Genomic DNA, 22,004 nt, shown 5'->3' on the forward strand with positions numbered 1-22,004 from the left:
TAATGTTATTGAAAAAAAAAAAATATTTATTGGATAAAAAAAAGGGTAAGTCATGTATATAGTTTTGTTTGTTTATTTAGTTTATCTGCCTTATAGTTATGTAAATATGTTTATAAGTAAATTTGTAAATAGTGTGTGAATGGGCATGAATAAAAATGATAACCGTGGAAATGTTACCTAACAATCTAACCGACAAACTTAAGAAAATGATTTGCCCGTCACATCTGCAGCTCAGGCCGCAGGGGTCCTTGACCACCAATAAAAGTGAATTTGTCCCCCCAGAATCTAACAGATGGATTTACTGAATTGATTTTCACTATCAGGTGTTCAGGAATTTCTGCACCACCAAACTCAGCACATGCGCCAGTTAAGGGATGTGCGTCTAACCGGCTAGGCCCATAGCTGCTACGAGATTTCGCCCATTATCGCACACCACCAGGCCGGGCTTGAGGCTCAGTGGCACCAACCACTCATCAGTCTGTTGCTCTATACCCGTCCACAGCTCCTGGGCGGTTTGTTCACCCCCCCCAAACAGATGTGTTTCAAGACAGCCTGCTGTCGTTTACCCCTGGCTGTGCTGAAATTGGTGGTGAAGGTGTTACGCTGAGCAGATGAGGAGGTAGTAGAGGAGGAGGAAGCGGAGTAGGAGGAGGAGGCAACAGGAGGCAAAGAGAAATGCCCTAAAATCCTCAGGGGGAGAAGGACATGCGCCAAACTGCTATCCGTCTCAGGCCCACCCGCCACTGCATTTACCCAGTGTGCTGTTATGGAGATATAACGTCCCTGAACGTGCTTACTGGTCCACATATTGGTGGTTATGTGAACCTTGCCACAGATGGCGTAGCGCAGTGCACACCTGATTTTGTCCGCCACTTGGTTGTGCAGGGAAGGGATAGCTCCCCTGGAAAAGCAGTGGCGGCTGGGAACTACGTACTGTGGGACAGTCACCGCTATAAGTTTTTTTAAAGTCTCCATCTCCACCAGACGGAATGACAGAATTTTAAAGGCCAGGATTTTTTAAATCCTGGGATTCAGGGCCAGGGATCACGGGTGGGTAGGGGGATACTTCCTCTTTCTCTCCAGTGTTTGGGAGATGGACAGCTGAACGCTTCCATGGGACAGTGTGGAGATCCTTGGTGACGGTGAAAGACGTGGTGGCGTTGCTGCCACATCCTCTGTTTGCGGGGTGGCAGGTGCCACTGTCACTCACTTGTGCTCAGGTTTAGAATGTTTATTTAAAATTTTTATGTATTTTAAGTTATTTCCCTATCCACATTTGTTTGCAGAGCAGTTGTCCTACTCTCTACCCCCTTCCAGGACTTTTTTAGAGCCATTTTAGTGCCCAAAAGTTCGGGTCCCCATTGACTTCAATGGGGTTCGGGTCCCAAACTCGAACTTTTCGGCGAAGTTCGGACGAACCCGAACATCCAGTTGTCCGCTCAACTCTAGTGACAGGTCCTCTTTAACCCTTAGGATACCGGAGGTTTTTTTCATTTTCATTTTTCTTGCCCATCTTCCTCGAGCTATAACTTTTTTATATTTCCATTTACATAGCTGTATGAGGGCTTATTTTTGCGGGACAAGTTGTACTTTCTAATTCCACCATTAATTATGGCATACAATGTAGTGGGAAGCGGTAAAAAAATTCCAGATGGGGTGGAATTGGAAAATAAACGGAATTCCTCCACCGTTTTACGAGTTTTGTTCGCATGACATTCTGTTTGCGACATGCCCTTCATTCTCTGGGTCAGTATGATTACAACGATACCCCATATGTATAGGTTTTTTTATGTCTAAATAGTGTAAAAATTAATTTTACTTTGAAAAAATATATGTTTTTTTAAATCACCCTATTCTGACCCCCATAACTTTTTTTTATAGTTATATCTACTGAGCTGTGTCTGGGCTCATTTTTTGCGGGACAATCAGTAGTTTTTATTGATACCATTTTTGATTGTGTAAGACTTTTTAATCATATTTTATTAGATTTTTTGGGTAAGAGAAGCAATGAAAAAAATAGCATATTGGCTATTTTGACCCTTTTTTCGATTACGTCATTCACTGTATTGGAAAAATATTTTTACATTTTAATAGTGCGGACATTGTCGGTCGCAGCGGTACCTATGATGTTTATAGTTTGTTATTTAGGTATTTCTTTTTTATTAGACGAAAAGGAAGTGATTTAAACTTTTATATTTTTTTAATTTTTTATATATTTTTTTAAAAGTTTTTTGTGATGATTTTGAAGCTCATATGAGCCTACAAAATCAATTTTTTTTTATTTTTTTTGAACAATCATGTATTTTTAAACTGCACTTATTATTGAGAATTGCTCATTTTTTATGTTGGCCTGCTATCTGGTTGCCAAAATAAGAATTGCACTTTGAATGTTCTCAGCCTCTTCAGCGAGGCTGAGCCCATTCACATCGATTACCGGCATCCCCATTGGCCGCAGGTAATGCTTCAGTTTTGTGCGCATTTAGATGCTGTGTTCTCACTTGATCACGGCATCTGAAGTCTTTAATTAACACGATCGTCATTATTGCCAGTCACGGTAATTAGCCGCAGGTCTCTGCTGTTTGAAACAGCAGAGACCTGCCGGTCATGACACTCGCTATACATGCGAGCCGGCGCCATGTTTGCCTATCGCTCCAGCGTCGTTGCAAAAGGGTTAAGATATGCTAAGTAAAGCTGGACATAGACATCCTTTTGATTTATACGTCCATTAGCATGTGCTTATAATCTGTGTGATTCATTATATACAGTTGCAAGAAAAAGTATGTGAACCCTTTGGAATGATATGGATTTCTACACAAATTGGTCATAAAATGTGATCTGATCTTCATCTAAGTCACAACAATAGACAATCACAGTCTGCTTAAACTAATAACACACACAAAGAATTAAATGTTACCATATTTTTATTGCACACACCATGTAAACATTCACAGTGCAGGTGGAAAAAGTATGTGAACCCCTAGACTAATGACATCTCCAAGAGCTAATTGGAGTGAGGTGTCAACCAACTGGAGTCCAATCAATGAGATGAGATTGGAGGTGTTGGTTACAGCTGCCCTGCCCTATAAAAAACACACACCAGTTCTGGGTTTGCTTTTCACAAGAAGCATTGCCTGATGTGAATGATGCCTCGCACAAAAGAGCTCTCAGAAGACCTACGATTAAGAATTGTTGACTTGCACAAAGCTGGAAAGGGTTATAAAAGTATCTCCAAAAGCCTTGCTGTTCATCAGTCCACGGTAAGACAAATTGTCTATAAATGGAGAAAGTTCAACACTGCTACTACTCTCCCTAGGAGTGTCCGTCCTGTAAAGATGACTGCAAGAGCACAGCGCAGACTGCTCAATGAGGTGAAGAAGAATCCTAGAGTGTCAGCTAAAGACTTACAAAATTCTCTGGCATATGCTAACATCCCTGTTAGCGAATCTACGATATGTAAAACACTAAACAAGAATGGATTTCATGGGAGGATAGCACAGAGGAAGCCACTGCTGTCCAAAAAAAACATTGCTGCACGTTTACAGTTTGCACAAGAGCACCTGGATGTTCCACAGCAGTACTGACAAAATATTCTGTGGACAGATAAAACCAAAGTTGACTTGTTTGGAAGACACACACAACACTATGTGTGGAGAAAAAGAGGCACAGCACACCAACATCAAAACCTCATCCCAACTGTGAAGTATGGGGGTGTGGGCATCATGGTTTGGGGCTGCTTTGCTGCGTCAGGGCCTGGACGGATTGCTATCATCGAAGGAAAAATTAATTACCAAGTTTATCAAGACATTTTGCAGGAGAACTTAAGGCCATCTGTCCACCAGCTGAAGCTCAACAGAAGATGGGTGTTGCAACAGGACAACGACCCAAAGCATAGAAGTAAATCAACTACAGAATGGCTTAAACAGAAGAAAATACGCCTTCTAGAGTGGCCCAGTCAGAGTCCTGACCTCAACCAGATTGAGATGCTGTGGCATGACCTCAAGAAAGCGATTCACACCAGACATCCCAAGAATATTGCTGAACTGAAACAGTTTTGTAAAAAAGAATGGTCAAGAGTTACTCCTGACCGTTGTGCACGTCTGATTTGCAACTACAGGAAACGTTTGGTTGAAGTTATTGCTGCCAAAGGAGGTTCAACCAGTTATTAAATCCAAGGGTTCACATACTTTTTCCACCTGCACTGTGAATGTTTACATGGTGTGTTCAATAAAAACATGGTAACATTTAATTCTTTGTGTGTTATTAGTTTAAGCAGACTGTGATTGTCTATTGTTGTGACTAAGATGAAGATCAGATCACATTTTATGACCAATTTGTGCAGAAATCCATATCATTTCAAAGGGTTCACATACTTTTTCTTGCAACTGTATTCCTCTCAACAGATTTCCCTGAAGCGACAAGAATACCTGCATCCCTATTTCTTTTGCTTAAATCGTCAGAAGCACTTTCCCTACTTACATGGGGTGCCAACAAATGATCTGGCCTTTTACATGGACCAGTAATTAGGAGCAAATGTTCCGGTCAGCCAACAATTGGTCCATGTGAAAGGCCATTTTTCTTGAGCGTGAACAGCAGTTATGAACAAGATCATATGATTACCCAGTAATCTGTATCCATGCTGAGCTATAATAACCTTTTCCTGTAAAGTTCAAGAACTATAGCGTAAAGGTACATCACATTACATTGGTGTATAACCAGGGATGCCCAATCTGCGACCCTCCAGCTGTTGCAAAACTACAATTCCCAGCATGCCTGCACAGCTTACAGCTATTAGGGCATGCTGGGAGTTGTAGTTTTGCCACAGGTTGAGCATCCCTGATGTATACATACTTAGACCCCTTTCACTTAAGCGAGTTTTCCGCATGGGGGCAATGCATGAAGTGAACGCATAGCACCCGCACTGAATCCTGACCCATTTATTTCAATGTGTCTGTGAACATGAGCGTTGTTTTTCATGAATCCGTTCTGTGTTGTGTGAGAATCGCAGCATGTTCAATATTTTGCATTTTTCACGCATCCCTAGCCCAAGTAAATTGGGGCTTCAGTAAAAAACGCCTTGCATCCGGATGCAATGCGTTTTTCACTGATGGTCGCTAGGAGATGTTTGTAAACCTTCAGTTTTTTTTCATGCACGTGAAAAATGCATCAAAACGGAATGCACCCGCGCAGAAAGAACTGAATAACTGAACGCAATCGCAGACAAAACTGACTTCACTTGCTTGCAAAATGGTGCGAGTTTCACTGAACGCACCCTGACACAATCCGTATTGTTCGGGTGAATGAGGCCTTAGAGCCAGAAAATGCTTCCAGTTATAAGCGGTGTACCCCAGGGTTCAGTGCTATGTCAGCTATTATTTAACTTATTCATTAATGACAGGATGGGATTAATAGTGTTGTTTCCATTTTTGCAGATGACACCAAACTTTGTAATACAGTCCAGTTTATGGAAGATGTTAAGTTACAAACTGACTTGGACAAACTTACTGTTTGGGGCTCCACTTGCCAAATGAGGTTCAATATAGATAAATGTAAAGTAAACTGTAGAGTCATTGGTTGAGAAGGATCTGGGTGTATTAGTAAATCATAGACTAAACAGCATGCAATGCCAGTCAGCTGTCTCTAAGGCCAACAGAATTTTATCTTGTATTAGAAGAGGTATGGACTCGCGGGACAGGGGTGTAATATTGCCACTATACAGAGCATTGGTACGGCCTCATCTGGAAAACACGGTCTAGTTCTGGGCACCAGTCCATAAAAAGGATGCCCTGAAGTTAGAAAATGTACAGAGGAGAGCAACTAAACTCATAAAGGGCCTGGAAGATCTTATGTTAAATCCCCTAAAAAAACAAGGGGCCACTCCCTACGCTTGAAAAAAAAGATTTAAAAAAAAAGAGGTGACAAGCATTCTTTACAGTAGGATGTGAATCTCTGGAATAGCCTGCTGCAAAAGCTGGTCACAGCAAATACAGAAGATGGCTTCAAAAAAAGGTTTAGATACATTTTTAACTCAAAATAACATTGAGGCTTATAAAATCTTGTTGTACACACCCTTTCCCTTTGGCCCAACCCCTTTTTAAAAGGAAGATGGACATTGATCCAGGGATTTGTTACATGGATTCATATAGCAGGATTACAGGTTGGATTTAATGGACTTTTGTCTTTTTCCAACCTTAACAACGATGTAAATTTGCATTGCTTCTTATATGAAATGTAAAAAAATTAAATTAAATATAGCCATTGACCCCGATCTACTAATCCTGTCAAATTTGTAATAAATACAACTACAGCTTGTAGATTTGGTCTTGATAGTAGAATTTTTATTAAATAACATACAGCAATATTCATGCGTGACGTTTCGGCTTGCAGGCCTTCCTCAGACACTATGCCGCAGTTATAGCATTTGATGATTTACCTTGCACAAAAAACCTGTTCCAATTTAAGACCAGCCGTTGATCTAATCTGCACCAGAATCGTGGATTTTTACTTCATAAATGGATAAGGAAATAAAAGGAAGACTTTGCTGGACACACCCACATTCTAGTTCAAAAACAGGAAATGAAAGTAAGTACAGTGTAAGAGTACTTTCACACTAGAGGCAGGACGGATCCGACAGGCTGTTTACCCTGTCGGATCCGTCCCCATTGACTATAAGGCCGCCGGACTAAAAGTACTGCATGTCGGAATTTTTAGTCCGGCGGCCTCTCACCGCGAACTGCGCCGGAGCTCCGTCCCCATTATAGTCAATGGGAACGGAGTGGTGGTCCGGCGAAATAGCGGCAGGATGGATCCGACAGGGTGAACAGCCTGTCGGATCCGTCCTGCTGCTAGTGTGAAAGTACCCTAAACTTAGTCTTGAAATGTGGCAGATGCTTGATGATAAATCTGACACGTCTTTAGATTGTCTATTTGTTTGCTTAGTTTTACTCCAATAATGCACCAATGTCGTCTTTAGGGCATGCACCCAAGGCAGACAAAGTGTCTAAGATGGTTAATAGATGTGGTGCAAAGTACGCATGCCAATTTTTTGTTGCAAATTGCTCCAAAAGTCTGGTGTGTTTATGAACCCCTTAAAGACTAGGCCACGTTCCAATAGCCATAACTTTTTTATTTTTCTGTTCACATAGCTATATGAAGGCTTATTTTTTGCGGGACAAAATGCATTTAATGCCACCATTTAATTTACCATGTCTTGTATTGGAAAAAAATATTTTTGGGATAAAAAAAAAAAAAAAAACACAAATCCACCAAGGTTTTTGGGGTTTCGACATCATGGCGATCACTGTGCGATAAACATGACGTCCTTATTCTACTGCTCAATCTGATTACGGCAATACTAAACATGTATAGTTTTTGTTTAATTACTTAAAAAAGAATAATAATAATCAAAATTTTCTTTGCATTACCATATTCTGGCAGCCGTAACTTTTTAGATTTCGGTCTACAGAGCTGTATGAGGGCTTGTATTTTGCATAACGAACTGCTGTTTTTTTTGTAGTTTTTTGGCATGTTAGACTCTTTGATCTCTGTTATTCAATTTTGGGGCGGAGACAAGATAAATAAAAATGGTAAATTGCGTGTTTTTCATTTTTTTTCCCGTTACAGCATTCACCGCACAGGAAATATTTTAATAGTTCAGATGTGGCAATACCATATAGGTTTATTTTTTTAATTGTTTATATATTTTTATATGTAAAATTGGCAAAGGTGGGTGATTTAAACTTTTAATTTGATAGCCCCTTAAGGGACCAAAAGATCCCAGGTTCTAGCCCCTGTCTCATTCACCCTTATAGAGATCTATTAGGGTGAATAGAATTCTAAAACTGTCCCTGCTGAGCTGTGTCTTGAGCGCAGCAGGGACCTGGAAGGCTTCAGAAGTGGCCAGGCTGCCATGGTAAGCGCCCAGAGGCCTGCAATTTCACTGCGGGGGCTCAGATTGGAAGGCAGAGGGAGCAGCATCCCTCTGCCTTGCCTTACAGATGCCGCGATCAGCGTTGATAGTGGCATCTGAGGGGTTGAATGATGGGGTTCAGCAGGATTGTTGTTTCCCGTCATTGAGGCTGGGCATCTGCTTTATGATATAGCTGGCACCCGCCACGCATGGAGCAGACTCATTGCAGCAGCCCGCTCCATACAAATGCTGGTACATAATGCTGTACATGTACGACATTATGCCTTAAGGGGTTAATCTGCCCCATTTTGGAAATAAGATGCACCAACATTTTTATGGAAACGCCACAAAAGTGGCTGACTTAGCATAGTAACGTGGGCCATTGTGTACAATACACAGAATTGTGCTCATAGTAATGGTCAATTCATTCAGAAGCAAAACATAAAATTTACCACCTTTATTAAAATTTCAAACAATTCTATTCTCCTACCACAGAACAGAAGACCTTTCAAAATATTGCAAACCGTTTTTGTAGATCATTTCATATCCATAAATCTTATGTCCATAATATGTAGGACACATTTAGGCAATGGCCTAGGTGCTGGGGAGAGCACAGTCAATGTCTGTCTTTCAGTGTCCACCCCTGTGATAACAATGAAGCCAGCAACATTTTTCTCCTCCAAACCCTCATCTGCTGTGCCACCATCTATTGGCACAACACTCAAGAGATGATGTGCCATATCCCTGCCTGGTGTAACAGGGACCAGTTTCAGTTGGTTGTCCTCTTGTGACATTCCCAATGGAAGACAAGAGTCAGGAATAGATGGCGCCCCAACTTTATAGACTTTCACCTCCGAGAACTTTACCTCAAAGGCATGAGGATAAAGAGATCCACGTGGGCCATAGAAGTACTCTCGCACCCGCAGATCCCTGGCTTCCCTCCGACACTCTTTAGAACGCTCAGATGCTCCACCAGACTTTGGAAGAAGCAGAGTGTGAACAAAGTGAGGAAGGTCCCTGCACAAATCGTTGTACAGACGTTCCTGGTCCAGGACTATGACAACATCCACTTCAAAGGCAGAGGCTGCATGTATCAATGCCTGGTATCCAGATCCTTTTACCCAACCACAGGTGTTTATAAGACAGCCGCTGATGGATGCTCGACGATTGGCTTCACATCGTAGGTTGAAGACATGAGCCAGACGGGACGTCAGCTGAGGATGAAGTGACAGAAGTCAGAATTTACAGACAAACCATAGTAATTCCTCAACAGAACCAAATAAAACTGGTAATAATAACATGCAAATATGGGCTATGGATACACAAGTAAACCCATCAAGAACTGTGGCAATGGACGAGAACTAAGGTTGGGCGATATATGCGATATGCACGATATGAATCTGTGCAACGATACAGATTTTGTCCATATCGCCGGACCGCGATATGACCACGAAGCGGTAGTAAATTGAAGAAGCTTCTCACCGCTCCATGGCTCTGGCTCCGCACTGTACTGGAGTGGCCAGGGCCTGGCGTGCACACAGCGTCAGCCCGCTCTCTGACGCTGTGTGTGACGTCAGGTCCCGCCCAATGCATGCTGGGAAGAAGACGTGACACCTGTGGACTGCCGAGTGGGGCATGGGGCTGATGGCACTGGCTCTGGGGGACATGTATGATGATGGGAATTGGCAAATGCCATGGGGCTGATGGCACTGGCTCTGAGCCACGTTTTGTAATTTGTATTTTTTGTATACATACAGAAGAAAATAAAATATTGCAATATATATCGCACATGCTTCAAATTATATTGCAATATAGATTTTAGGCCATATCGCCCACCCCTAACGAGAACTACACTAAAGACCGCTTTAAACGTTCCAAACGTTGGGCAGATTATTGCTAACAAGTGTGCCTATGAACGTTCATTAGCGATAATCTGTCGGTGTAGCGGTAGTGCCAATTACCTGATGAACGAGCAAAATGTTTGTTCATTGAGTAATAAGAGCATTCATGTGGACACTTAAATCATGGTTTGCTGGCAGCAGATGGTGCAGTCTAAACAGCACTCTCCTGCCGGCAAACAATGATTCTGTATGAGGACAAGCAATGGCATTAGTGATCGTTCCTCCCCATACTGTGGAGGAGTTCACTGCATGTAAATGCAACGCTCTCCTCCACTGATGAGCAGGCGATTGTCGGGAAGGAATGCTTCCTTCCTGACAATCATATGCTCAATTAAAGGGAACCTGTCATCAACTTTGTGCTGCCCATACTAACGGCAAAATAAAGTAAAGACAGGAGAGTTGGTTTCAGCGGTCTGTCATTTATAAGTTAAAAGTAAGTGGTTAACGAGAGCCAACATCACAATCCATGCAGACTGGGCCTGGAAGAGTCACGTCCACCTGAGAAGAGTCATGGTTATTCATGAATTGCAGCACTCCCTGCCCACCTGCTGATGACTGACAGTCTCCTACGTAGTTTTCTCCCTTTCTCTTTAGGAGAGAACTGCCAATCATCAGCAGATGGGTGAGAGAGCAGGAGATTATGAATAACCAGGACTCTTCTCAGGTAGATTTGATTCTTTTCCAGGCCCGAGCTGCAATGATTATGATGCTGGTTCTCAGCAACCACATACTATTAGCTCATGAGTGACACACTGCTGAAATCTGCATTTCTGTCACCATTTTATGCTGCCCTCAGTGACGTCAGCATTAAGTTGAGAACAGGTTCCCTTTAAGAAGTGTAGAGGTGCCTTTAACCTCCTCAGGACCGCCGTACGCAGGATTGCGGCGGTCCTGTTTCTCTGGGTGGACGCGCCGATGCGTCCTCTCGCGAGATGCGACATTTCGGGCATTGCCGGCCCGCGCATGCGCATCGCGGGCCGGCAAAAGTTAAAGAAGTATTTCGTCACCAGCCTGCCAGCCACGATCATTGGCTGGCAGGCTGGCGATTTTCAAAAAATCAAATCAGAAGCCAGATAACACATCATATTAGTAAATATGATCTGTTATATGGCTTCTCTGCTCCTCTGCTGGTCCTTTTCGTCGGTTGGATCCAGCAGAGGAGCAGAATGAACTGTGAGTACCCACCAAACACTACCCTTAGCCCCAGATCACCCTCCATCACCCCCATCATCCAAATTAACCCCTTGATCGCCCCCTGTCAATCACTTAGTGAAAGACAAAAAGTGATCAGTGTAAACTGTCACTTTTTTTTCCCACTAGTATTGGCTGTTAGGTTTTAGGATAGTTTAGGCCCCTTGGTTAGGTAGTTTAGCGTCAGTTAGCGCCCAGCCCACCGCAGTCACTGATTCGCGTATCGCTAATCAGCATTTGTACTTTTATAGTATCTGTAAGTGATCAAAACTGATCACGGTCAGATCTATAATAGAATTAGTGTCACTTTAGTTCGCCCTCCACCCAAAACGCAGTGTTTGCCCGATCAGTCCTGATCGGTCGCCCACACGTGCGTTCACCCACACCCGCCCCACCGCAGTGACAAAATTTTTTTTGTTTTTTGATCACTGCACAATCACTTTACACGCACTGCGGCGATAAAAAAATCAGTTTTGATATTTTTTATCAACCGCAGCGGCCTCCGGTACTTCGCTAGCCTCCCCTTTGTAAGACAGGCTTGCTTTTTTTCTTGGGTAGTCTCAGGGAATACCCCTAAATTTAGTAGTCCAAATGGCAAACAGGGGGTATTCTTCTGAAGAGGCCTACAGGATTCTGACCCAGTCGGATGAGGAATGGGAACCCTCATCTGACGAATCTAGCGGGTCAGAATATGAACCTGTAGAAAGCAGTGGCTCTCTGACCCAAAGTTCGGACGAGGAGATCCCTGATAGAACCAGGCGTACCCGGCGCAGTGTCGCTAGACCACAGGTTGTGCAGGATCCGTTTCAAGAGCAGCAGAGTGGGGCTGTCGCTGCCGGATCACGTGGTGAGGCATACACCAGCAGCGCAGCCCTTCCTGGACCTAGTACCAGCACTGCCGTACAACATGGTGACGTGGCGAGCACCAGAAGGGCAGTTGAAGCTGGTACGGTGGCACGTGCAGTAGTTACCCCGTCGCAGCAACCGCGCAGACAGGCCCGTAGAACCCCTAGAATCCCTGAGGTGCTGGCAAACCCTGATTGGCAGTCACCAACTTCAGCCGCACCATTAGTTCCCCCTTTCACCGCCCAGTCTGGAGTTCGGGTTGAGACGGCTCATATCGGTTCGGCCCTGGGATTTTTTGAGCTGTTCTTGACTGCGGAGCTCTTGGACTTAGTCGTGGCAGAAACAAATCGGTATGCCACACAATATCCGCCAACCCGGGAAGCTCTTATGCCCAGTCTTTCCGGTGGAAACCAGTCCAAGTTTCCGAACTTAAAATTTTTCTGGGCCTTCTCCTCAACATGGGTCTAACTAAAAAGCATGAATTGCGGTCATATTGGTCCACGAACCCAATTCATCACATGCCCATGTTCTCTGCTGCTATGTCCAGGACACGATTTGAGACCATCCTGCGTTTTCTGCATTTTAGCGACAACACCACCTCCCATCCCAGAGGCCACCCAGCTTTTGACCGGCTCCACAAAATTCGGCCCCTCATAGACCATTTCAACCAGAAATTTGCAGATTTGTATACCCCCGAGCAAAACATCTGCGTAGACGAGTCCCTAATACATTTTACCGGGCGCCTTGGCTTCAAACAATACATCCCAAGCAAGCGTGCCCGGTATGGGGTCAAATTGTATAAGCTCTGTGAAAGGGCCACAGGCTATACCCACAAATTTCGGATCTATGAGGGAAAAGATCAGACCCTGGAGCCGGTCGGTTGCCCTGACTACCTGGGGAGCAGTGGGAAGACAGTCTGGGACTTGGTGTCACCCTTATTCGGCAAGGGGTACCATCTTTATGTGGACAATTTTTACACAAGTGTGGCCCTCTTTAGGCATTTGTTTCTAGAACGGATTTGCGCCTGTGGCACCCCGCAAACTAGTCGCGTGGGCTTCCCCCAACGGCTCGTTACCACCCGTCTTGCAAGGGGGGAGAGGGCTGCCTTGTGTAATGAAGAACTGCTCGTGGTGAAATGGAGAGACAAGCGTGACGTTTACATGCTCTCCTCCATTCACGCAGACACGACAATCCAAATTGAAAGGGCAACCCGTGTCATTGAAAAGCCCCTCTCAGTCCACGACTATAATGCGCTCATGGGAGGGGTGGACTTCAATGACCAGATGTTGGCTCCCTATTTAGTTTCCCGCAGAACCAGACGCTGGTATAAGAAGGTGTCTGTATATTTAATTCAATTGGCTGCATATAATAGTTTTGTTCTCTACAGTAAGGCTGGGAGAACAGGATCCTTCCTCAAATTCCAGGAAGAGATCATCGAGAACCTCCTGTATCCAGGAGGTTCCGTGGCCCCATCCACCAGTGTAGTTAGCCGTCTACACGAGCGACATTTCCCCAGTGTCAATGCTGGTACCTCAACCCAACCGCCACCCCGAAAAAAATGTTGTGTCTCTAGCAGGAGTGGAATAAGGCGTGACACCCGCTATTTCTGTCCTGACTGTCCTGACCACCCTGCCCTATGCTTTGGTGAGTGTTTCCGGAAGTACCACACACAGGTACACTTAGCATAGGGATTGCATCTCACAGGACAGGCACACAGGGCTATTAGGGCCCTTTTACTCACAGCTGCTGCAAACCTCTCCTTTCACCTGGGATAAAGTGCATAACGTACTTCGCCACATCTTTGGGCGATTTGCGCTTTGCACATTGTCCCATGGGGAAGGAGAGGTTTGTTCTATAAAGGTAAAAAAAAACGAAAACAAAAAAAAAATTACCGGTAAGTAAAAAAAGTTAAAAAAAAGTTTCTATGTTCTGTTCAACAGTTAATAAATTTATTGCGTTGCGGCTTGTTTTTTTTTTTGTTTTTTTTACCTTCCAGGTGGACCAACCGATCGACTAGCTGTAGCACTGATGTGCATTCTGACAGAAGCATTGCGCTGCTGTCAGATTACACGCAAGTCGGTGTATGCGGCACTGCAAGACGAGATTTCTCCTCTGCAGTAAAAGATACGTTTGCCGAGGCATATGAGCTGAGGAGGTGGCGGTGTTCATATACTTTGGCAAACACTTTGTATATATAAAAAAAAAAAATCCCGGCAAGGATTTATTCATCCACATCGATTGATGTGAATGGAGAAATCTGGTTTGCCAGGGCATACGAGCTAAGTGGGTATGGATGTTGGGCGGAGCTCCTATGTCCTGGCAGACGCCTTTCCCCTCCTTTTTCTTTTTTTGGCAGAGATTTTTTTATCCACATTGATCGATGCGAATGAAGAAATCTGTGCCGTTCATTTTTTTCTTTCAGCCCAGAGGCTGAACGGAAAAAAAAAATCTCATTACCCGTATGCTCAATATAAGGAGAATAGCAGAAACTCCTAATGCTGGGCATACATGTAATGATTGCGGAGACCCTCAAATGCCAGGGCAGTACAAACACCCCACAAATGACCCCATTTTGGAAAGAAGACACCCCAAGGTATTTGCTGAGGGGCTTATTGAGTCGATGAAAGATTGAAATTTTTGTCCCAAGTTAGCGGAAAGGGAGACTTTGTGAGAAAAAAATCCAAAAAATCAATTTCCGCTAACTTGTGCCAAAAAATTTTTGTTTCTATGAACTCGCCATGCCCCTCATTGAATACCTTGGGGTGTCTTCTTTCCAAAATGGGGTCACATGTGGGGTAGTTATACTGCCCTGGCATTTTAGGGGCCCCAAAGCGTGAGAAGAAGTCTGGTATCCAAATGTCTAAAAATGCCCACCTAGGCTGCAAAAAAGTGTCACACATGTGGTATCTCCGTATTCAGGAGAAGTTGGAGAATGTGTTTTGGGGTGTCATTTTACATATACCCATGCTGGGTGAGATAAATATCTTGGTCAAATGCCAACTTTGTATAAAAAAAATGGGAAAAGTTGTCTTTTGCCAAGATATTTCTCTCACCCAGCATGGGTATATGTAAAATGACACCCCAAAACACATTCCCCAACTTCTCCTGAATACGGAGATACCACATGTGTGACACTTTTTTGCAGCCTAGGTGGGCAAAGGGGCCCACATTCCAAAGAGCACCTTTCGGATTTCACAGGTCATTTACCTACTTACCACACATTTGGGCCCCTAGAATGCCAGGGCAGTATAACTACCCCACAAGTGACCCCATTTTGGAAAGAAGACACCCCAAGGTATTCCGTGAGGGGCATGGAGAGTTCCTAGAATTTTTTATTTTTTGTCACAAGTTAGTGGAAAATTATACTGCCCTGGCATTTTAGGGGCCCTAAAGCGTGAGAAGAAGTCTGGGATCCAAATGTCTAAAAATGCCCTCCTAAAAGGAATTTGGGCCCCTTTGCCCACCTAGGCTGCAAAAAGTGTCACACATGTGGTATCTCCGTATTCAGGAGAAGTTGGGGAATGTGTTTTGGGGTGTCATTTTACATATACCCATGCTGGGTGAGAGAAATATCTTGGCAAAAGACAACTTTTACAATTTTTTTTTATACAAAGTTGTCTTTTGCCGAGATATTTCGCTCACCCAGCATGAGTATATGTAAACAGACACCCCATAACACATTGCCCAACTTCTCCTGAGAACGGCGATACCACATGTGTGACACTTTTTTGCAGCCTAGGTGGGCAAAGGGGCCCAAATTCCTTTTAGGAGGGCATTTTTAGACATTTGGATCCCAGACTTCTTCTCACGCTTTAGGGCCCCTAAAATGCCAGGGCAGTATAAATACCCCACATGTGACCCCATTTTGGAAAGAAGACACCCCAAGGTATTCCGTGAGGGGCATAGTGAGTTCATGGAAGTTTTTATATTTTGTCACAAGTTAGTGGAATATGAGACTTTGTAAGAAACCCAAAAAAAAAAAAAATCATTTTCCGCTAACTTGTGACAAAAAATAAAAAGTTCTATGAACTCACTATGCCCATCAGCGAATACCTTAGGGTGTCTACTTTCCGAAATGGGGTCATTTGTGGGGTGTTTGTACTGTCTGGCCATTGTAGAACCTCAGGAAACATGACAGGTGCTCAGAAAGTCAGAGCTGCTTCAAAAAGCGGAAATTCACATTTTTGTACCATAGTTTGTAAACGCTATAACTTTTACCCAAACCATTTTTTTTTTTTACCCAAACATTTTTTTTTTATCAAAGGCATGTAGAACAATAAATTTAGAGCAAAATTTATATATGGATGTCGTTTTTTTTGCAAAATTTTACAACTGAAAGTGAAAAATGTCATTTTTTTGCAAAAAAATCTTTAAATTTCGATTAATAACAAAAAAAAGTAAAAATGTCAGCAGCAATGAAATACCACCAAATGAAGTTTGAGAAGAAAAAGAGGTAAAATTCATTTGGGTGGTAAGTTGCATGACCGAGCAATAAACGGTGAAAGTAGTGTAGGTCAGAAGTGTAAAAAGTGGCCTGGTCTTTCAGGGTGTTTAAGCTAAGGGGGCTGAGGTGGTTAACAGGTGAGTGGTGGAGGATTTGACAGAAGCTGAATTGCAGTGTATTTAATACTGTGTTGCACGAATACCGGAAATAACTCATCCTTACCTATAAGCCAGAGAATTAAAAGGAACACAATCTTAGGGCTCATTCACACAGGCGTTATTTGGCCGTTCCAATGCACGGGCACCATCCGAGCGGCTGCTGCGACAGATCCAGACCCATTAAACTTGAATGGATCTGTGATCCGTCCGCGCCACAAAAAAATAGAACATGTTAGTGCTTCTGAGGGGTTTTGTGCCTCCGTTCCAAACAGACCCAAGTGAATCAGCTCCATTAGGATGGGGGAACAGGACTCCCTGTTCTCAGGATAGTGAGAGTCTGTCAGATAGTGGATAATCTGTAGTAACCAGAACACCCCTTTAATACTTTACCACTGTATCTATGCTTATGCCGTTTTGTGCCTACTACTTTACTAAAAGCCTACTGAATTCTACTGACCTGTGCACAACCTATTCAGACATCCATCTGTACCTGTCAGCAGACACAAACTTATCTTAGTGCACCATTGAACTGAAGGAACACCGAAGGTGGATTTACTGCACACAATGTTACAGCTGATTGTCTGAAAGTAAGCGTTTCTTCCCGACAGTTGACTGCTTGTTCAGTGAATGAGACCGCTGAAGATCCCCTCCACAGTATTAGGACGAGGGATCACTACTGCCATTCCTCGTTCTTATAGAATCATTGTTTCTGGGCGGCAGATCTCTGTTTAGACCATCTGCTGTCCAGAAATGATGATTGAGGTGCCTGCATGAATGACAGAATCACCCAATGAACGAGTGTTACGCATTGGCGGCACATTTAGATTGGGTGATTGTCAGGAACGAGCATTCCTGATAATCTGCCCGAAAATCAGGCCGTGTAATCTGGCCAGCCTAATCCCAGCTTCTTTGCACTGCACAAGTCTCTAAATGGTACTGATGCAAATACAGAGCCTCTGCTAGAGACAATGGACACCAGAAAAGAAACTGTATGTAAATCTACAGAAGTTTGGTCACACAAAAAACTCTCTAATAAGGGCTCACGCACACAACCATTGTTTTGGTCCGCATCCGATCCGCAGTTTTGACGGTTCGGATGCGGACCCATTCACTTCAATGGGGCCGTAAAAGATGCGGACAGCACTCCGTGTGCTATCCACATCCGTTGCTCCTTTCCGTGGTCCGCAAAAAAACAACAACATAACCTGTCCTATTCTTGTCCGCGCTTTGTGGACAAGAATAGGCAGTTATATTAAAGTCTGTCCATGCCGTTCCGCAAATCACACAACAGTCGTGCATAAGGGTGCATTCAGAGAACCGTATTTCTGGTTCCGCAATTTTGCGGATCGGGACCCGTTAATTTCAACGGGGCCACAAAAGATGTGGACAGCACACTGCAAGCTCTCCGCATCCATAATTCTGTTCTGCGGACCCACAAAAAATATAGAGCTAGGGATAAGCGAACTTCTGTTTTCAAGTTCGGCGTACAAGGTTCCAGTTAGCTAAGAATTCCGGTATGGGGTTCTGCTACCACAGACCATAAGTTATGATTCGTGGTAGCGAAATCCTTAGATATTCCAAACCTTGTACGACAAACTTGAAAACAAAACTTTGTTCATCCTTATATAGAGCATGTCCTATTCTTGGACAAGAATAGGCATTCCTCTGGAATTCTGGGAAGAAGGGATGCAAATAAGCTCTTAGCAAGCTCTGCCTCTAATGCCACCAGATGTAAGGTGTCCTAAGTGTTCAGAATCATTCATTTGGTGGCAAGAACTTCAAATACTGATTGCAGGCCATTCTAGTGACAGAAATGTATGAACCTCTAAAGCTGGCCAAACACATTATCGGTTCAGCCGATGTATCAATGGGTTTGGGGAGATTCCGACAACAATCTGGCGAAATAAATATTTTTGCCCAATCCTTTTGTTCTCCAGGGAGATAAGCCACCACCAGAACTGTCTGGCAGTGGCTTTCTTCTCTCTCCCCATAGAATACTTAAGACACGTTCAGCCGAGCCAAATATGTAGGTTTATGGTGAAGCCAGGAGGGAGGAACTTGACTTAAAGAGGACCTTTGATGGAAATTTTTTGGATTAATTAAATACCTTTCCTTGCAGGGTACCCTCCACTGATGCTGCCACCCTGGTTGTTTTTATTTCAAATACCCCTTGCATGCCCTGCTGTGCCCCCTCTGCAGTTTTCACGCACAGTATGTTAATACTGAGCATCAGTACAGGGAGGAGACACCAGGGTTTTTCAATGGGCGTCTACTTCTCCCTGTCGGTGCCGCGGCCCATTCACAGTGTAGCGCGTCACAGCCACTGAGAAAAAACAGCTCATTTTCTACCTGGCTGTGACGCCCTCCACTGTGAATGGACTGCGGCACCGACAGGGAGAAGTAGACGCCCATTGAAAAACCCTGGTGTCTCCTCCTCCCTGTATCGATGCTCAGTATTAGGCTACATACACACGACCGTATGTGTTTTGCGTTCCATATGACATCCATTTTTTTTGCGGATCCATTGTAATAATGCCTATCCTTGTCCGCAAACTAGAAAAAAATAGGACATGCACTATTTTTTTTGCAGAGCAACGGAACGGACATATTGATGCGGACAGCACACGGTGTGCTGTCCGCGTTTTTTGCGGACCCATTGAAATGATGGGTCCGCATCCTATACGCAAAAAAAAAAACGGAACGGACACAAAATACGGTCGTGTGCATGAGGCCTTAATGTACTGTGCGTGAAAACTGCAGGGCTGCACAGCAGGGCATGCGTGGGGTATTTGAAAAAACAACAAAAAAAAAAAAAACAACCAGGGTGGCAACATCATCGGAGATTACCCTGCAAGGAAAAGTATTTAATTAAATCAAAACATTTTCATGAAAGATCCTCTTTAAATAAGAGCTTCTGCCTCAGCAGTGTCTCAGACAGGTATCAGCTCACCTTGTTATACAACTTGATGTTTGTCCCTGGAGTAGTAGATCCAAAGTGATAGACAAGTGGAGCCTGGGCAGAGAACCCTTCCTCTACATCTGCTGGTCTCTCTACACACAAAGCCCCAACTGTGCCAGGCACTGACACAGAGCCCTGCCCTACATCCAGTTCCACCAAAGTTGGTCTCCGACCTCGCCGCACAGCATAGTTCAACAGGAGACGGCAAAGCGTGGATTTTCCCACATCCGAAGGGCCAGCCACTAAAACCCGGGGTCCTCGCTCTCCTTCACGTTCTGCTTGAGTCCTCATCTGCTCAAGGCCCACATGGGTGTTGAGATAGAGCAACATGGGGGTATCTTTGGACACATAAGCCACATCAGGGCTCCCCCACAATTGGACAGTGCACCCATGCCATGTAAAGACAGCCCCTCTGCTCCCCGGTGGGAATGTGTATTTCTTGTTCTTTGTCAGCTCTGTTCCAAACACCTCAGCAAGACCAGAGATCAGCTCCACATGCACAGGAGCCGAACCTTCTACTTCTAGTCGCAGCTCGGTCTCCTTTTCCAGCTCAAACTTAGTGGAGGGGCCGCTGGACGATGGCCAAGATCCTCCAGCTTCAGAACCTCCTCCAATAAGTGGGTCATCTGAAGACATCTTAGTTATCTGGAATAAGACATGAAATCGTATGTATAGGTTGGAAGGACATGCAGACACAGCCATATTTCCAAACATGTGGGAAAGCAGGAAAGTGCCTAGAAGAGACACAACCAAACCACATGTAGACGTTGCCTGGGTTAGGAACTATGGAAAGTATGATCCTGTGATAATGAGAAGAGACTAGGGACCAGAGTTCCCAAAATCTGCATCATGTGACTAAGGGGCAGGGTGCCAACAATGGCTGCTATTATGGTTGTGCCTAGGATGTATGGACTCCTAAAAAATCCAGCCCAGAAACTATATCCACCACCCAAACAACCCTCACCCTAAACCTAACCCACACAAGCCACCAGTCAGAAGACGTAGCACTGTCACCTAAAGTGACCATGATGTGCCTTCGTCCACCAACACACAGAAGCCGCTGCCATGCTTCTGGGGCCTGTAGAACGGCCCTGGCTCCCTCCTCCACGAGCTGGGACTACTATAAGTGTCCGGGAAGCTAAGGAGCGCCCCTCGTGTCTGCCCCGCGCTCACCTGCCGCACCCCGCTCTAATATGATTAGCAGTTCCCGGTCACGTCCACTGGCGAGGCAGCGGTGGGGTCCAACCACACTGCTGACGTCAGAAAGTCACGTGCTATTCGCAAGTCACGTGACTGCACGGCTGTTTTCTGCTATCATGGTGGCGGTCTATGGTAAAGGTGACTAGTGCTGGGAGGGGTACAGTGTGAGCTGGGGACTAGTGCTGGGAGGGGTACAGTGTGAGCTGGGGACTAGTGCTGGGAGGGGTACAGTGTGAGCTGGGGACTAGTGCTGGGAGGGGTACAGTGTGAGCAGGGGACTAGTGCTGGGAGGGGTACAGTGTGAGCTGGGGACTAGTGCTGGGAGGGGTACAGTGTGAGCTGGGGACTAGTGCTGGGAGGGGTACAGTGTGAGCTGGGGACTAGTGCTGGGAGGGGTACAGTGTGAGCTGGGGACTAGTGCTGGGAGGGGTACAGTGTGAGTTGAGGACTAGTGCTGAGAGGGGTACAGTGTGAGCTGGGGACTAGTGCTGGGAGGGGTACAGTGTGAGCTGGGGACTAGTGCTGGGAGGGGTACAGTATGAGCTGGGGACTAGTGCTGGGAGGGGTACAGTGTGAGCTGGGGACTAGTGCTGGGAGGGGTACAGTGTGAGCTGGGGACTAGTGCTGGGAGGGTACAGTGTGAGCTGGGGACTAGTGCTGGGAGGGTACAGTGTTAGCTGGGGACTAGTGCTGGGAGGGGTACAGTGTTAGCTGGGGACTAGTGCTGAGAGGGGTACAGTGTGAGCTGGGGACTAGTGCTGGGAGGGGTACAGTGTGAGCTGGGGACTAGTGCTGGGAGGGGTACAGTGTGAGCTGGGGACTAGTGCTGGGAGGGGTACAGTATGAGCTGGGGACTAGTGCTGGGAGGGGTACAGTGTGAGCTGGGGACTAGTGCTGGGAGGGGTACAGTGTGAGCTGGGGACTAGTGCTGGGAGGGTACAGTGTGAGCTGGGGACTAGTGCTGGGAGGGTACAGTGTGAGCTGGGGACTAGTGCTGGGAGGGGTACAGTGTTAGCTGGGGACTAGTGCTGGGAGGGGTACAGTGTTAGCTGGGGACTAGTGCTGAGAGGGGTACAGTGTGAGCTGGGGACTAGTGCTGGGAGGGGTACAGTGTGAGCTGGGGACTAGTGCTGGGAGGGGTACAGTGTGAGCTGGGGACTAGTGCTGGGAGGGGTACAGTATGAGCTGGGGACTAGTGCTGGGAGGGGTACAGTGTGAGCTGGGGACTAGTGCTGGGAGGGGTACAGTGTGAGCAGGGGACTAGTGCTGGGAGGGGTACAGTGTGAGCTGGGGACTAGTGCCGGGACTGGGAGGGGTACAGTGTGAGCTAGGGACTAGTGCTGGGAGGGGTACAGTGTGAGCTGGGGACTAGTGCTGGGAGGGTACAGTGTGAGCTGGG

The 22,004-nt window shown here is 45.2% G+C and overlaps 1 protein-coding gene across 1 annotated transcript; it reads right to left on the reverse strand.

The window, feature by feature from the left end:
* Positions 1 to 8,354: 8,354 nt before the first annotated feature.
* Positions 8,355 to 20,681, reverse strand: CLP1 (cleavage factor polyribonucleotide kinase subunit 1). The gene is made up of 3 exons (XM_040437638.1): positions 20,579 to 20,681; positions 19,397 to 20,050; positions 8,355 to 9,120 (listed from the first exon to the last, which is right to left on the reverse strand). Exons 2-3 carry the CDS (start codon positions 20,039 to 20,041, stop codon positions 8,443 to 8,445), a joined length of 1,323 nt encoding a protein of 440 aa, XP_040293572.1. The 5' UTR covers positions 20,042 to 20,050; positions 20,579 to 20,681; the 3' UTR covers positions 8,355 to 8,442.
* Positions 20,682 to 22,004: the final 1,323 nt, after the last annotated feature.

This window comes from Bufo bufo, chromosome 6 (genome assembly GCF_905171765.1).
Source record: "Bufo bufo chromosome 6, aBufBuf1.1, whole genome shotgun sequence".
NCBI classification, from domain to species: Eukaryota; Metazoa; Chordata; class Amphibia; order Anura; family Bufonidae; genus Bufo; species Bufo bufo.